Here is an 18,519-nt window from a genome sequence, read left to right on the forward strand (position 1 = left end):
CGGACACTCTGCCTGATTCCTGCTGCCAAGGGTGGCTGTTGGCACAGTTGAGGTGACAAAGAAAAAAAAAGTCACTAATTAGTGAGTGGTATTGACATTCCCTCCACTTTGATCCTCCAGCACTGCTCCAGAGATAGCACCGTACTCCCAATAGCCAAAGGTATTTATTCAGTGGATGTCTGCACGCACACACATACACACACACAAGCTACATTCATCAAGCTGTACATTTATTAAAAATCACACGGTGGTTGTTGAACACTTTTAAATGAACATTCAATTTAGTTGGCCCCTAATACATTTTCATAATTGAATAAATACCTGGAAAATGACCACTAACCAAATAGACTTTGATACTTTGGTTTATTTGAATTACAAAACAGAACACGTCCGTTGCTGTCAGTCACAGGATATCGACACATTTGAATGATTAAATAAAAAATGAAGACAATAATAATCTGATGATTTATGTTACATTATTTGTACACTCATTGAAATCAATATTTGTTGATTGAAAACCGCTGCAGTGGGTGTTCAGAAGAAACAGTCACAAGTTCACAACACACACCGCAATTAGACAGTTACTCCAATCACTTCCAGTTCATGTAGCCAGGTTGTGTAGTCATATCAGTCCCTTTCAAGCACAAGTAGGTGTCCTTGTATGCATGCCAGTACACACCCCTTATAGCATTACAATATCAATGCAATATAAAACTTTCTCACGTGTTAGCTCAAAGTTCATTCCAAGGACCCATCCAAAAATGAGGTTGAATTATTATAGGTTTTATCCTGAGTGGAATGTAGTGTACTGTAAAAATAAAATATTGCTATGAACTCACCTACGCTTCTTTTTTCAATGGCTTGTCTTAAAGGTTAAAAAGTGCAGTTTAACTTTACAAAAAAACTGCTAAACACTTCGACAAAATTAGCTTTAAAATATTATTATTATTATTATTAGATAATTGTTGCTGAGATGATCTGTGATAACAGAACCATTGCTCTTGGTTTCCTATCTTGTAGTAACACAACTGTGGATCAGACTGACATGGCATTTGTCTCCTGCTTATACACTCCTCCTACAAAGTTTCCATGACAACCCTGATGCATTATAATGCTTTCTCTACTCATCTAAAGTGTGTTCAGAGGCAGGACAGAGACTGAGGTATAAGGCGTGGTTTTTTTTAAAAACCGTTCTGGTCCTGGGGGTGGAATGGGAGCGGGGGTTGGGGTTGGGGTTTGGGATGGGGGTTGAAGAGATCAAAAGGCACATTGGAATTGCTGAACAACAGCTGTTTTTTTTTTTTTTCTCTTTCAAAGTTTAGGATGGCAGGGCTGATATAGCTAAGAATGCATGCATATGTTCGTCAGTGTGACTGTGTTGTGTATTTGTCTACAAATGTGTCCCTTGCATACAGACAAACACAATCTTATTGCTTTCTCTCTCACTCTCTCTCTCAAAGGTACTTCATATAATTCCAGACAAATGGAGGTTTCAGCCTTGTGTTGGTCACTGTCTGAGAAGGCACTTGGTGAAGGCCTGGCTGATCCTGGTTCAGTGCCTGGCGCTCAATCTCTTTTATCCCCCTCTTCCACCCCCACCACCTCCCTCTTTCTCCCTCTCCCTCGATCCCTTGCTCTCTCTCTCTCGCTCTCGCTCTCTCTCTCTCTCACACACACACACACACACACACGCACACACACATGTGGTAGGACTGTGGGAGTTGGGTGACAGAGGGTGTTAAGAGTACTGCTGGGTAAAGTGCTGGTGGAATTCCTTCACCTTGTCCAGCAAGACCTTCAGCTTGTCAGTCGGTGGTAAGATGGTCATTCTAGAATAGAGAACAGGATGTGGTGGAGACCGGGGCTACTCAACAGTCACACAGGGCTACTCAACTGTCATGCCAAGTAGCTCATTACAAAAATGAAAAAGAAAACAGCTTATCTGACTGATGAATAGTCCTGAAATGTGAATTCTGGACATTTATTGTTCATGGCAGGTATAGCTATTTCCTAAAATAATGTGACGAGTGAAAATAACCCATCAATAGCCATATAAATATGTCTCATTACTGTAAGGACAATTCACAGCTCCTTACAATTGAGGGCATTCAATTATAGTTGGAACAAAACCAGCAAAAACAGGGGGCCCCAGGACCGGTTTCATGCAACGCTGATTTAAAACAAAACATCACTGTTGGCAACTGCAACCTTAGAAAGAGGAAACTGGAAAAATGTTTTTGTTTGAGTTGTGAAAATACTATCAGTAATCTCGAGAGCCGGTACTGTGCAATATTTCTCAAGGGTGCTCTTCAACCACATATTCACAAGTTGCACAGCAACATTATCATTACTAAATAAGCTAATAGAGTAAAACAGGCCCCACGTGTACTCAGAGTTAAAAGTACTCTAACAGAGTTGATTTTACACTGAGCATCCTGCTGCGTAGATGAGGGCTAAAAGAGAAGCATGGAGTGCTACTCTACGGGGCACTTAGAATCGCATACCTGAAGTGGTAGGTTCCGTCTCTCTGTCCAAACCCACTTCCTGGGACCAGGCAAATTCCAGTCTCCTCCAGGAGCTTCATACAGTACAGCATGTCGGGGGCCACGCCCTTTTCCTAGGCAGAGTCAGAGAGATCGAGAGAATAGAACTTTAAAAAGCACTTTCAAGGATTTCAACCACGTTTCAAAAAAAATATTCAAAAGACAAGAACCACAACCTTTTGTTTTTCTGTCAATTCATAATAAGCAGGAGAGAAATGTTACAAATTACCCTGCAGTTTAAAACATTTATGAAGGGAAAAAAAGAGAGAGAGAGATGGATGACAGGATAGAAAGAGAAATTCGCTGAATGACTGCCGAAGCGAACGCTTTAGTGAGTGGCAGAGAGCGGGGGGTGAGAGGGCCGACCTTAGCCTCTTGGACGGCGCGCTCGGGGATGGAGATTTTGGGAAAGGAGTACATGGCCCCCTGTACAGGGTTGCAGGTGATCCCGGGGACTGTGTTGAGGATCTTCTCTGTGAGCTTGGCCTTCTCCGCTAGGACATTGAGGGTGGCACTGCGTTCCTAGAGGGGTTATTAATGACAAGCATGAGAATCGCTTAAGCACTAGTAACCCTCTTACTGAGGAAGGCATCCCTTCCAACATTTAATATCCCAAACCTATGGAACTCATTTTAAAGTTATTTAGAAAAATATTACACCTCATATGAACAAATATATCCTTCATTGAAACATTAAAATGTATAGTATTGCAGAATATATAGCAAAATGACACAATAAAATGTATTATATAGTACTTGTTACAAACATTATTTTTCTCTTGTGCATTTGATAGAATGATTTTGTAGTCTGCAATTGACATACATATATTATTTTATATAGTGGTAGGTTTTATATAAATCAATTTTTTCTTTTTCACTTTATATTATTACAGAAGCTAATTATTATGAAATGGAAACTGAATAAGTTGAGTCTAAAGTTAAGGTGGCTTTCTCCAGACCTTGAGGAAGGTGGTGTAGGATGGCTCGCCAGGTTGGGGCGGATTCACCACCAGGTCCATGAGAGCCTGACCTGTGACGGGGGGGCACAGGCGGACCGACACCAGTTTGGTGAGCTGCTCCTTCACAGCCGGGTCCATGTTGATCACCTCCATGTAGCCTCCGCGGAAGCCACACCTGTGGGGCGGGGCAGACACTGTAGATTTTATCTGTGCTCCTCCCCCATTACATTCAAAAAGCAAAATGGTCACATAAGCAGGAGAGCTGTAACTAGTAGGAGGGATGAATGTAAGGATCATTCAGTACTTCAAATCCATCCCTTTCTCCAACATGTGTGTTGGTGCATGTGTATGTGCGCATGAGTATGTGTGCACATATTTGTATGTTTGTCTGTGTGTATGTGTGTTTGTATGTGTGTGTGTGTAAGAATTTAGAGAGTGAGAGAGAGCAGATTAAATACTCACTCTCCCATGTAGCACTTGGATGTGGAGTGAAAGGACATCAGCTCCACAGTGTTGGAGTACTCTGGCCCCATGTCAAACAGGACCTTCTTAAAAGAGTGAAACTGGCAGCCATCTGCATACACGTTATCCTGGTACACCTGCCAGAAACAGCGCAAGTGAGACAGGAAGGGACAGAAGTAAAGGTGTCTGCATGAGGAGGTGAAAACTGAGAGCTGGATGTATGGATGGCAATAGAGGTAATGCAAGGGAGAGGAATTGAATACAATTTTCTACACACTGAATATATTTCTCTCAGTTAAACACTAGTTCCCTCAGGGCTCAAATCGCTGAAATTAGATGGCTGATGGGTAAAAGCAGCGCTTGCGGCACATGGGTTGATTAACAGGACGGTGCTCTAAATGTGCATGTTTAACCAGTCAACCTACCCTGTATAAATAAAGGTTTATTGGCTAATTGCTTGTACATAGCTCACAGATTTTTTAAAAATTGATTTCATATTAGTGCTGTAATTATGCAGAGACAGGACATCTCCACCCACTGTGACATCACAAAGTGTTACCTCATCAGCCATGAGGACGAGGTGTTCCTCAGCGGCAAATTGGATCACATCCTCAATGCACTGCCTGCTCTGGACCTGACCTATCACACACAAGCAAGAAAAAATATCATTGGGGATGCGGACAAATTTCCGTTATATGAATTTGTAGTCTTTTTATCATTAAATTTTTAAATTACATTATACATTACTGTCTGAATTTGTCAGGATGGTTCCTTAAACTAGTATTCTGGGACCCACTGGCAATACCCCTTTATGCCTTAGGATATACTGTATGTGTACTACACATATTGGATGGTATCAATGGGGATTTATTGGTGATGGACTTCTTAAGGGTTTCAGTGTGTTTGATTGGTCAGTGGCAGGCATAGACAGGATTTGATTTGTCAATCAGAGAAAGGGAGCAGACGGTACCGGTGGGGTTGCCGGGGTTGATGATGCAGAGGGCGCGGGGGTTGCAGTGCTCCCGAGCGGCAGCCAGGGAGCGCCGCAGCTCGCTGATGTCCAGGCTCCAGCAGCTGTCCTCGTTCAGGTAGTAGCTGATCTGCGTGGCGTCCAGCTCCATCAGTGCCGCCGAGTACAGGGGGTACTGCGGGATGGGGATCATCACCCCCGTGCGCGTCCGACCCTCCCCGCACACCAGCAGCTTCAGTATCGTCTGGCGGACGAAGAGAAAGAACAGGAAGAGGGGAGGGAAGGGGAGAGGGAAGGAAAGAGGTGGAGAGACGTCAGGAGAATTGAAGGGAAATAAAAAGAAATGGAAAGAAACAGCGAAAAATAAAATAAATAGCAAGCCTTGTGGACGATATACTGCGCTTGACATATGCAGCTCTCAGAAACACACAGACACACGAACAGACAGATCGACAGACAGGGAGAAAAGACTGCAGGAGGTAACTGTGACAGACACACGGGGCTGCTAGTGAAAGCAACGCGTACCACAATACCATCGCTGGCCCCGGTGGTCAGGTAGATGTTGTCAGGGTTACTGGCGATACCACCGTCCCGTCGCTCAATGTAGCGAGCGACATCTTGGCGCACACAGTCGATACCCTGACTGGCACTGTAGGCCCCTGAAAGTGGGATCGCAGAAGTCAAACTCTAAACATAACAAACACAACATCACGTTTCCAATAGCATCAACTGCAGTAATGCCAGTGTATGATTATGCAATGCTTGTTTATAGACCCATTAAGATACACATCACTGCAGTCACAGCCATTGGGATGGACAATAATACAACTGCTTAAACACACTATATAGTCTCACACACAAACAGGTATTTTTCAGAGGGATGTCTTCTCACCAATGCTTCTACCTCCACAGGACTGGAGGATTCGACGTGCCCGACTTTTAGCATCTTCTGGAAAACTGGGGTCATCCAGGAGTTCTGGATAGGAGCATAGTGCTAACACCTGAGAGACAGACATTGAGAGAGAGAGAGAGAGAGAGAGAGAGAGAGAGAGAGAGAGAGAGAGATTAATGGGGTAGAAAGGGGCGGAAAGAAGTGGAGAAAGGTCCACTGGGTGTCTTCCTATTGGGAGTTGTCCCAAATTAAAGAGGCAAAGAAATCCTTACCTGTCGGAAGAAGGTAATTGGCTGCTGGCCCATTGCATGAGCATCGCCAATGTTAGCCTTGATAACCTCTGTGAAAGGCTTTTTAGCTCCCTAAAAAAGAGAAATGACAGAGGAAGAGACACATGGAAATAAGAGATCATAATGGATGACAGATCATAGAAATCTGTGAATCACTTAACACTGCTTGTCACTGTCTTAGGGAGAGTGAACTCAGATGCAGGGCCAAACAGTCCTTCTTTCTATCAGTAAATGTATTAAATGTTGTCAAATGAATTCCACTATGATCCATTTAAAAATGCTGTATCTAGACCCTTTGTCAGTTTTCCAGGGGAAAATATCCAGTTCAAAGGAACCAATCAAGAAAGCATTGTTACAACACTGTTCTGTTCAAGCCACTGCCATATTTTTGCCAATCAGTTACAGACCTGGCTCTCCTGCTCCCCCAGGAGATATATCTCAGCCAGAGCCCACATCAAAGAGCAAAAGCTAACGGTAAGGGACCTCAGGAAATAAGTAGGATTTTACAAATGACCGCATCACAATATTTCACAATAATCCTTCTGTTGGGCCCAGCTGAGTGTATAATCACTTAGAATAACACGACAGCAGCACTGTGTTTACCTCAGTAATTTGCTCAGTACTAGGGCACACCCCTGTGCTCAGGCTGTGTGTTTAATCTTTACAAACTCGAACAGATTGAATGGATACTGCTGGGAAACTGCTCATATTATCAGGAGAGTAAACACTATGGTGGAAAAACAGTTTCAGTCAGCATTTAAAAAAAAATCTTCTGTTGTTTTTACTGATGAAGGCAGAAGGCAGTTCATTTTTGGCCAACCCGGCTCTGATATCAGCAAACCTGTTCCTTTCTCTGTCACTCCTACACACACTTTCTCTTTCACTCCCTCTCACAAATGTTCAAAGTCACAAAACACTAAATACTGACTATATTTGCTGGCCAACAGCACAACAATTATTCATTAACTCCCTCTCTTATTGATTCTATTTTTTCTACTTTTCTGCAGCCAATATCTCTCAGATAAAATAAAAAATAAAAAATTCAGAAAAGACCATTTTTTTCTGACCTATTTTCATGAAGGAAAATGTTGCCATTCCATATTTTTTCAATCATATTAAAAACGTAATCTACAATACATTCTCATTGCAGTTGATTCAATAAATGTTTCAGAATATCTATTTCATTTATTGTTTACAGTACAAAGCCATACATTTCTCATGCTCAGTAAATATCAGATAACATCTATAAAGAAAAAAAACTAGCTGGCATTTGCAGATTTTCATTCCACATTTCATTCTCACATTTGAAACAGTGCAGTATGCCTCCAAAGAATGGGACATGTATCCAGAAAGTCAATATCTCCGGTAGAGCACTGCTGTTGTACCCTTGCTAGATAACTGGCTTGAATTGTCCCCTTAAGCATCAGGTTACATGACTGAATAATAAGAAAGAAGCAAGATGTAATTTACAAATAACAAATTCAATTCAATGGTGACACGCTGTCCCGTATGGTCCTCATACTAAATTCATATGTTTAAAAAAGATCTGCTTATTTTCCATTTGCTTATGTTCTATATACCCATGGGCCTTTGCATGCAAACATTCAGTATGACTGTGAGGTGTGATGTGTGTCAGTTGTAGCAGGCACAGGGGTGTTGCAGTCACTGAGCTGAAAAGGCCAGCTCATATGGGAGACAGATAAGACAGCGCAGCCCCCTGATGGCACCGAGCCAGCAGCCAAGCTCCTGCATGAGGGGCGAACCTGCTACAGACTACAAACATCCAGCAGGGCTGCTCACTGATGCTTCCATAATGCCCTTCCTCCCCCCAAGAGTTCAGGACAGAGAAGCTACAATGAGGCGATAATGGCTCCACAGCTTTACACAGAATGCACCACTCACTCTTTTTCACACTAAACACTGGTGGGGAGAAAAAAAACAGACAGAAGGCCTGTTATATGAGCAACTGCTCAAGACAGTTTATTTTGCTATGTTCACTCATTTGTAAAACAGTGTGGGCGAAGACAAGCATTGCTGAGTTTAAATGACTTATCTGCCTTTCCCTCACTCCTCAACCCTCCGCCTCCCTCTTTTTGTTTCTCACTCGTTTTCTATATTTACTTGCTTCTAAAATACACAGAGGACATCCAGATTATGGTCAGGTCACAGTTGTTTTTTCCTGAAGCACGTGGCAATTTAGAGCTCTGTGGCCAGTGTTGAGACACATTACAGAGAGTTCAATTTCTGGTATCTTATATTGTATATTATATCAGTTCTTATATTATATATTATACACAGTAAGTTGTAGTGCATAGGTTTGATTACCACAGTGTGCATGTACCACAAAGGGCATTTTAGATATTTACAGAAGTTTCTGATGGCCTGCTGGCTTTATGATGGGTAATCTATGGCATTCGAAGGTTCATTATCTAAAGATAAAAATAAATACAGATAAAAAATACAGTTCAAGTTTCTCAAAAGCAGATTATACAGCAATGCTATGCCTCCAGTGGTTGTGCATATGGACAGATACATTGTATATTAATTCACAATTATAAACATAAGTATAAGTTTTTATATTGTGTTGGTACTTTGCTTGAGCACTGCAGTCTCAGCTGCCATGCACCATAGGAAATACATCCAACCAAAAATAATATTAAAAAATAATGCTTTGAACAATAGGGTAATAATACATACATACAGCCTCTGGAGGAAAAATATCACTGTGCAAGCTGCTTTGCAGTTACCTAAACAGTATTTCTCGCTTTAGATCACAAACTGCCCGAATGCCCCAAACCCAGCATTGTAAAGCAGGCAGGTTGTCAGAAACTTCTGTATCTGAAGTATACTTCACTGCAGACTAAATCTGTCAGGTACCAATCTAAACACACACTAAGAATTAAACGGCACAAATTCCAGAAAGTGAACTATCTCTTTAAAGAGCTAAAGTGATCCAGATGTATCCTGGAGGCAGTGGAGGGGTAAGGGGTTTACCCACTACCACCACCCCCACTGACACCCGATGTCAGCAATGACAAAGGCATCCTGTCCATGTCTCACATAAACCCCTCACCCCACAAGAAACCTTCCTCCGCTGCCATTGGCTGGATATCAGAGGTGTTCTTCATTCTCAGCCAATCAAAGAGAAGACAGAAGCTGACACCCACTTGCAGGGTTCAATGTGGACCTGAGTCTACATTTTTTGAGAGACTGTTTTGTTATCAACAAGAGAGCACAAAAGCTGCAGAAGAGCTTACAGTGCGAAATGCTTTGTTTTCTCTGTATTCCTCCCTATGGGTAGTGCTGGCTTGTAACCCTTCCAAAGAACAGCTGCAACTTCCAAGGTGTATTTGAAACCCATGTTACAATCAAACAACAGGGACTACAACCCCCTTACCCCACCTCTTCGACACACAGCTCAAGAAAATTATAATTCCTACCAAATGCCAGATAACTGTAGGCCTCTGTAAATTTTATTGATGATGCATGCCCCATATTATTACTGCTATACTGTGGTTATGACATGATTTACACAGTAATAGTCAGTGATGACTATAACAGAATGTGTATGTTTGTATGAGATTTTATTTGAGCCACTCACAAGCCATGTTTGTCCTGCGCCCCTCCTGTCTTGTCTTGATTGGATAAATAAAAGTCAAAATAGCACTTTGCAAATCATCATATTAAAGTTACGGTAACAGGGTGGATAAAGGTCACCTGTTTCGATCATAAATTAAAAAAGCAATGCTAGCATAGCCAGCAAATTGTTGGCTATGCTAGCATTATAAACCTTTAAAAATATAACTATTACTTGCTGATATTTGTCCTCTTTATGTAGCAATATAGAAATAATGTGTTCTTGCATTATGTAATAAGAAACCTGAATATGAGTAAATATGTTTTTGTTTAAGTTTTCTTTGTGGCCGATGCTATTTTCATTGATGTACGTTTATATACGATGAACCCAAAGGTAATGAGTAGCAGTAAAAAATATAGACAAACGAATACGCTGAAAGAACCAGATGGCCTGTTGAAGAAAATCCTGCATCAACTCCTCACAGCTCACATAAATATTCAGTGCCATCGTAATTCATAAATCTTCCGTACTTTACCTTTGGTTCTTTATCTGCTTCACGCTGCACCTGAGAGAGGTGTTCCCAGGAAACATCTATGCGACTTTTCACTTTGGTTCTGTACTCTGTAAGTCCAGGCTTACTCAAACTCCACTCCCACAAACCTCAAATTACTTTACCCACACGGCACACTGGGTAACCAGCACCCATTATCCCACTAATGTTGTTCACGTCATAGCAAAATAGCAACAGAATATTCTTGGTAGTGCATTAAATTAATGTGTTTTTGGCCCAGGTAATGTGGTACAATACATGCTATTTATATGGAGCAAAAAAAAAAACTTTTACATAAAATTGGTGACAAGAGATGTGAATGCTATATTTTTGTATTTCTTCTTCAAATCCAAGTGTAACTTAGAGAAGAAACACACAACAATCACTAAGTGTGTGTAAATGTGTGTGCACTGTCTGTAACTCCCAACCAGCCAACTAGACTTCCCATGTGTGCAACTGGGTTCAGACCAGACAGACTGACCAGAAATCTGGTGAATTCCAGAAACAAAACACATATTAACAGTTTTCAGGGCATGAATAAATGCCAGAGAGTCCAGGTTCTCTGGCTAAGTGCAGTGAGAACTCTAAAGTAATTAATTTACCCTACAGTACAGGGACCTGTATAAGAAGATTTTACAAGGTATCGCTTGAACTGCAGGTAATCCTTTCACACTGTGGCCAAAGAGAAAAAAGAGAATGCCAAAATGGCTCTCCTACAAAACATAAAGTAAAATATAGAGCAACTGACAAACCACATTGTGACAAGAAGGCATATCAGGTAACAGGAAGGAGATGACTACACTCAAAGTGCCCAGACTGTCTGTGAAAATTCTCTCATTCAGACTCTTTGCCAGGTTCCACATAATGTATGCTTTTTTTTCCTAAGAGAAAGGTGGTGAAAGAATGCATTGTGCTTGACTACCTGCACAGAAATGATACTCTCTGGGAGTTCACAATGGAAGCAGTCAGGTATAAACACCGGCAGAACATTTATACCCCTTTTGCACTAGCACATTTGAGCAAAGCCATATTTGACTGGAGTAGATACAACCCCTGTGGGCAATGGCTTGGAGTGCTTTTACAGTATACTCTGTTGGCCTCCAGCAGCCATACACGTCTATGGCTATAATGACCTGATTTTAATTCTGGTGCTGGTGATTGGTGACACCAACATTCAGTTTTGATTGATTGAGACTATGTAGGCTCTAAATGATAATCAGACAACAGAAGGAAAGGGTGTTAGTTTTATGGTAAAAGTATGCCTTGTGTTAATTCATGCTGACTGTGCTATCTCCAAGCCTGTAAATATAATCCAGTCTTGTGGAACAAATTATCAATTCAGTTCAAGATTGATCAAGGATAAGAATTGCCATGGTAAGAAAAAATAACCTGTTGTGCCCTTGAGTCAGACATTTAAGTAAAACTCCAAACGCAAAAGAAAAAGCTACCAAACTCCTGATTTAGGAGACCGACAGAGCTCATGAATAAAATAATCTATAATGATTACCCATTCTTTTAGTCTTTTCCCAATAGTCTTTTCACCTGGGTTAACAGCTGGTGTTTTAACAGCTGAGAATTTCTATCAGGTCCTTACAGGAACAACCCAGCCCAACGCAGGAGTTTCATAGCTCACAACTGCAGGTGCACAGTGATACCAACTGCATCAGTCTGACCCAGATTTTCTGGTCTTGTGTAGCCATAATGCGAACACCATTACCAAAACCATACCAATGTGGCTTTAGAATAATTAATCAATAGCAACAGACTCTGTTACTTTTCACTTTGATGAATGCACTTAGCTGAAGGAACACTGTTCTAAACATCAGTCTGCACCACGGCCTGGGTTTGTTTCAGCCGTGCCCTGTACGTATCTCACTATTCAACATCCCGAATGAATTCACTTTGCATCCTTCTGCAGTTACAAGGCTGTACTGGCTAAAAGTTCTGGGAAAGCAAGATGCCACAGTCTTGCAACCCTATTTCACACAATCAGAGTTCAAACATCATTTCATTTAAGGTGTGGTTACCGCACCAGAGAAAGCCTTGCATCAAAGTCTGAATAGACCTGTCTCGGCATCAAGTTTGAGTGACAGGGTTATGGGGGCACACTTGGGCCCAACTGGTTATGCAGAGCACCAATTCGGCACTGCAGAACCATCTGGTGGGTGCCATTCACTACCCCCCCTCCCCCCTTTTCTCCGTCTCTTAAAGTGGCTCAGCCTCATGCACACACTGGACATGACTCTTCCAGGAAACCGCACTCACCGAGGGCACCCATTAACAAGGGCATGTGATTCCACAAACAACTCCGCTCTGAAGTTTCCATGACAACTCTGAACTATCCTGACGCATGGGGTGCTGGGGGGAAGAGGGGGTGGGGCTGGGGTCATCTTGTCTGCTAATGATTTATACCACTAACCCCTTCCACCCCGGCACAGTAAAGGAAGGAGGGCCATGACCCTAGAGTAGAGCAAGCTCTCCTTGCCAAAAGTCTGGTTGTCAGTATATTATTACTCAACATGCCCATCTTCCCATGCATATTTATAAACAAGGAACATTCTAGCACAGACAGTAATAATTAAAAGGGGGATTTATTCATTACATATTCAACGTGCAAACATGTGAATGCTATAGAGGTTTACATCTGGGAGTTCTACAGGAGGTAATTAATGGGGTCAAGCACATAAATGGCTGTTCCAGGAAGCTCCTTCAGTGTAAAGAAACATGTACTCCTCATAGGTGGCCAGTACTGGCAGAAACAACTACTTCGCCTATTCGCCATTTTTGCACAGCTCTTTAAGACAGCCATGCAATCACTACAAGAAGGAAGAAGACGGCAAAAAAGGAAACATCCTGCAAGTTTCATGCTCCCAAAGTGAATTTATTAACTGCAATGCAAAGACAATATTTTTTTCTTTTGCAATATTGTTTCATTATTTTAATGCAAATAATGTCCATAGGATTTAACTGAATTGGCTATGTCTAAACCATGCAGAGTGGAAACTGTGTGCAGGATATTTTAATGTTTTAACTTTTGCTCAGTATCAGTGCTAACTTGTGGATGAGAACATTGAATGTCCTGATAGGGAGAAGTGCCGCAAATGCCTCTTTAACTTTCAGATTGTAAAGGAGGGCAAGAAGGGAGGGGAAACTGAAGATGCATTTGAGACAGCAGGCAAAATGATGTGTCCGTATGATGGGCTCAATGGCCCGTTCCACTCATCAAACATTCCAGTAATCGAACATTTTGTTCCACCGCAAACTACACAGCTCATAACAGCTGTGGTAAAATGTGGCGGAGGGAGTCAGGATTGCTTAGAAATGAGGACGACCTGAACGTTCACCTAACCGGACAGGACTTTTCCCTCTTGACACAGTTCAAATACTTCACCATTGGCCCAGAAAATCGAGCCTTCTGACGGCCTCTGTGAAACTTCAACTTGGACTTAAACCGTCTCTCTCTACGGCAAAGCGGACTTTCACCTCAGAAGCAGTGACGGCTGGAGAGTGGTGCCGCACGTAGACAGCAAGGTGATAACGACAGGAACAAGGGCGACCTTCAGACCCTACCAAGCGCTCCACAACTCTGCGCACCAAACACACGGAATTCTGCAACTTACGCAGCTGTGTTTGAACAGACGCAACATGAACTTATCTTTGCCTGCAGTGTTATCCCCGGACATTTCTGGAACACTTTTCTGTTCGTCTGGCCCACAAGCACACTAGAACAGCAGACCACACTTTGGATCCTGTTTTTTTTGTATCATATTTACTATTCTAACTATACATGTTGTGGTGCTGATTCTTTCATTAATTCTGTCATTCATTTATTTGTTCAATCCTTCATTAATTTAGTTGGTTGAGAATAATCCCACATCCTCTTCCCCGTACAAAAACAGTCCCTTGGCTGGACTGCGTGAGGACAAAGACAATGCACACATGGACTTTGAAACCAGGATGGGTAAACAAATGCATTGATAATGGCTGTCTGCCAAGAGGAGTAGCTGCTTTCAGGCAGGGAGAAACATGGGGGTTTGGGACACACAAACACGTAACATGGTTCACTTGATTCAAATCACCAGAAACTCATCAAGCTTCCACCACAAATTAGGCTCACGAGATGGCCTGCTAACACAACAAAGTGTTTTAACTAAATTCAGACTGTGCAGCCTGCAAGCACAACTCCTGTACATACTGAAAAGAGCACTTAGAAACTTATCACCACTGAATCAAAGACTGTAATCATACCAGCAGCAGCTTTATCCAAATGCAAGGACTTTTCTATTTCTCTATAGATGAAAGATTCTTTTTTACACCATAGGCTACAAGAAGGAAAATAGTGAAGTAGGTGAGGGAGTTATTAAAATTCCAATTTTTTGTTAACAGGAGTATGATTTAAAAGCCTATTAAACTCTGTGGAGGAAAAAAGTTTAAAACCAAGAATATGGACCTTCATGTTTAAGGATATCATGAACAGGCCACGACCGATATGTAAGGGCAAACAGCCTTGAGGCTGTTTTGCCGCTACAACAAAGTAGGTTGATCTTAAACGCCCCACAACTTGCAGTGTATGTGTTTGCTAACTCTCTATGAAAGTGAAATGGTTTGTTTGAAGGTCATCGGATTTTACCCAGGAATCAGGGGAAACGTCAGAGACCGGATAATGATTTAACGCACATTACACTGCGCAAGCTGGCCATGAACACGCAAACAGCTTGGATTGCAATTTTCGTTATCCAAGAAAAATAAAAATGTAGGCTACTGAGTGATAAATAATGTTTAACGCTTCCCTTGTCTTGCTGATTCAAGACATTCCATTCCTGAACTACGTGACAGCATCCAAAAATAAAAAAATGAGCACGTGAGATCTGCCTAATTTGCCTGCCCAAGTTATAAAAGAATATGCCATTTAATATCAGTAGCTACATGTTGTGATATAAGGTATGATATATATTTGACAAGTAGCCCACAAAAATAACGCTTATTTTGGAATTAATGTGTAGCCACATAGGCTACTCTATCAAAGCGAATGCAACAGCTTTGTCATAAGTAGCTACAGGAGTGTGGGTATAAATATTACATCATAAATGTAATACGCACAATTAAGTCATCTACGCTGTGCCAAAAAAAACGGAGCAATTCGACAACCTTCGCGGGAAATATTTTTAGGGGAAAAAACTGTTTTTGAGCGAGAAAGTAGGCTAGAAATCTGTTACGGAAGTAATTTTCGGATATAAGACAATATTTTTATTGACAATAAATGAAATTATACATAAGTTTAAGAAGTCATCTGTCCTTGAAAAGTTTATGACTTTCTGAATCCATTTAGCATTTGCTGGATGACCAAAATCACGATGTCCCTGTTCCCCCTCTGAGTTGCTGTAACAAATAACGCGCTTTTTGATGTTATATGTTTACAGAATACCATTTAAAGAGAAAACGAGAGGGCTGGTACCCAGGGACGTTATGGAGAGGGCTTGATTTGGAGATTAGGGACATTATGGTATCGAAAACCATCTAGGCCTGCATGTAGTCCTTCTGGGGATACGTTGGGCATTTTAAATGGTGCTAATATTTGTTAAAGAAATACATTGTAGGCATACTCATGAACGTGTTTGAATTTTTTAGTTCAGTGTTCAATGTTAAATGTGTTCCGATAATTTGCTCGCGGTGTTGTCATAGCCTCATCTTCTGGATGCTCCAAGTGATTAACAGAAAAGAAACAGCCATTTATAATAAGCATACTAGATTGGTATGTATAGTAGCCTACTCGCTTTGTAAAAGCTTACCTGAGTATTAAGAAACAAACAAAATCAGCATTCCTCATCCATTTGGGTAAGTCACAGGCTGATCTCACGTTACCACAGGACATGTGATTCTTTAATTAATATTAGTATGCGCAGAAAGGGTGTTTCCATTTATTGTTACAAATATGTTGCCCCTATGTTACTATTATATCGACTAGTTTGTATGACTGTAACATCGGACTGCTTGTACTTGTACTTGGTTTAAACTGATCGACCCGAGCGTAATGAGCGTAATTGACACGGGCCATGACTACCGACATGTCAAAGCTATTCGAAGTCAAATGTATTAGTTCTAGGCTAAATATTTCTGAGTAAATTAGCAAACATCCAAACAAGGTTACATTTATAGTGATTCTCCCCTATTGGTAGGTCACGTGCCCACGTGCAGGTTCCAAAGAAAGAATCCCATTTATTGCGTGCATACCTCTTTGAGTTCTTTCTCGATCTGCACCGCACGTTGCACGATTGGACCCCTCACTGCGTATTCAACCTTTTTGACACTGGGGTTTATAGTGTCTATGGTCAGCACCTTCCCTCGTCGGGAAGTCACGCCGTTCTCGGTCATCTTCCGTTGAATGAGTCCGCACCTTGTAGCGGATAGCCCGCAAACAGTTCTGCGGGAGAAGGAGAGGGGGGAGAGTCGAAGTGGGTTGAGCATCACACGGCCAGCGGACTTGTGAAGCCAAAAAGCAGAAACAAGCGCACAGCCACCCAGGTCTTCCTGTCGCAGCAGGCCAGCAAGCGCGCTTCGGAGTGGCAGCATTTGTGCGCTCGAAGTTGGAGCGAAGTTCGGAGAAACAAAAATGTAAAGCGAAAGCAATAGCCAGCCAGCCTAGTGTTTTGCAACTCCAGGATACGACTAAACAGACCTTTGTACCCGCAGACGACAGAAGCAGATGTTTCAGGAGATGAAAGCGAGAGTGTAAATCAATTGGAAGCAATAGGGTAGCGCTCGCGCTTATGCGAAAGGCAATCACCCACTCTCATCAACTATTTTCCAACATCTGGACAACTGCATACATTGCCGTCGTTTCAAATTTCGCCCTCCCCCTCTTTCCCTCCTACGCACCAATAGGCTAGTAGTAGCCTATTCTGAGTCCAATCTCCGGATGGATGACACGGGCGATGCAAGCCCAGTAATCGGCGAGTGGTCAGAATTCACAGAAAACTTGTCCGCCTCTCGCAGCCAGATGAAGTCGCCTATTCTATATGGGAGGGGACTGCAGGCTAAACATTGCTGAAGAAGTGCAAGGAGCTCCTCCTCTCGGAAAGTTCATATAGGTAGCTCCTACCCCTCAACACTGGATCGGTTTCAGCTTGTCCCTCACAATAGCCAAGGTTAACATGGGGGATGGGAAAGATGTTCCTGGGTCGGTTGTTAGTGGCAGAGGAGTCAGGCAGCAGATACAAAACGTTCTGTCGTGAAAGTTTAAGCACTAACGTTTATAGAGTGTGGAGGTCGAAAACGGGAGCGCATTGAGGAACACATTTCCCTTGGCAACGCAAACGCATGGAAAGATGAAAACTCGAAGTGTATTTTGTGTATTTTTCTTAAATTCCAAAACAGTATTCGATTTTACTCAAGGTCAAACCATTCCTGGTATCAGAATACACTGGATATATTTAAAATAATATGACGCCCAACTGAATTTCCACACCATATCCCACTACAAACATTAGAAAATAATAACACTCAGAAATAAAAATCAAAACATTGATTTTAAAAATGTTCGGTTCAGCCAAGCAAATATTCTTCCTGAGTCCTTCTCTCTCACATATTCTACCAGTCTTACAAATGCACCTACTGAAGTTTAGTGTTCTGTCATGGTGTCTGGAAGGGTGGTTTGAAAGTGCCATTGCCATACTCTATGGTTGCCGGCAGAAATGACTCTATAATATGCATTGTAGAAGATATACTTGGGGTTCTCCCAGTTTAGACCCTGGGCAGCAATGCTATCCGGTGAGTAGGCTTCAGTAGCCCTCACCCCAGAGCCTGCTGGGTTCTGGAATGCCAGGAATTCTGGAGAGCAGGGTTCTCAGTCTTTGAGGTCACACTACAGCTGTCAAAGTGTTTGTTGAAGACACTGAACACCTGGCAACTCTCAGGGGTGACTGCTGACTTCAGTAGTAATGCAGTGCACCACTCACACACAAATACTTCAGGAATGAGAAGCCATCTCACTGACATATGAGAGAAGTCTCATATTCTCAGCCGTGAGGGGTATTGTTAGTGTTCAAACCAAATGTCCTATCCCAGAAAGTGCAGTAACAGTCACACTCTCGAGCATGAATGGAAATTGCTTCAGTAATTGTTGAGCAAAATCAATGGATAATATAATTTAATCCTTCTGTTGAGCTCTGGTCAAAATTGATGTCATAGAATGACCCATAAACTTTTGCAGCATGCAATAAGGACATCCTCAACAGTGTGGACATGGAAAATTGACAACTAATCTGATGTTTTTACAAC

General features: G+C 42.0%; 1 protein-coding gene across 3 annotated transcripts; it reads right to left on the reverse strand.

Annotated features, from left to right (window-relative positions):
- Window positions 1-212: 212 nt before the first annotated feature.
- Window positions 213-17,294, reverse strand: gpt2l (glutamic pyruvate transaminase (alanine aminotransferase) 2, like). Of its 3 annotated transcripts, none has more exons than XM_035431396.1 (12): window positions 17,119-17,294; window positions 16,474-16,663; window positions 6,098-6,187; window positions 5,826-5,934; window positions 5,459-5,592; window positions 4,934-5,177; window positions 4,523-4,602; window positions 3,964-4,100; window positions 3,502-3,676; window positions 2,910-3,065; window positions 2,505-2,617; window positions 213-1,829 (listed from the first exon to the last, which is right to left on the reverse strand). In XM_035431396.1, exons 2-12 carry the CDS (start codon window positions 16,612-16,614, stop codon window positions 1,739-1,741), a joined length of 1,470 nt encoding a protein of 489 aa, XP_035287287.1. In that variant the 5' UTR covers window positions 16,615-16,663; window positions 17,119-17,294; the 3' UTR covers window positions 213-1,738. The 3 variants fall into 3 exon arrangements, with proteins under 3 accessions (XP_035287287.1, XP_035287288.1, XP_035287285.1); XM_035431397.1 differs by lacking the exon at window positions 17,119-17,294 and adding an exon at window positions 16,919-17,069; XM_035431394.1 differs by lacking the exon at window positions 17,119-17,294 and having other exon boundaries at window positions 16,474-16,904.
- Window positions 17,295-18,519: the final 1,225 nt, after the last annotated feature.

This window comes from Anguilla anguilla, chromosome 8, assembly GCF_013347855.1.
Source record: "Anguilla anguilla isolate fAngAng1 chromosome 8, fAngAng1.pri, whole genome shotgun sequence".
NCBI lineage: Eukaryota > Metazoa > Chordata > Actinopteri > Anguilliformes > Anguillidae > Anguilla > Anguilla anguilla.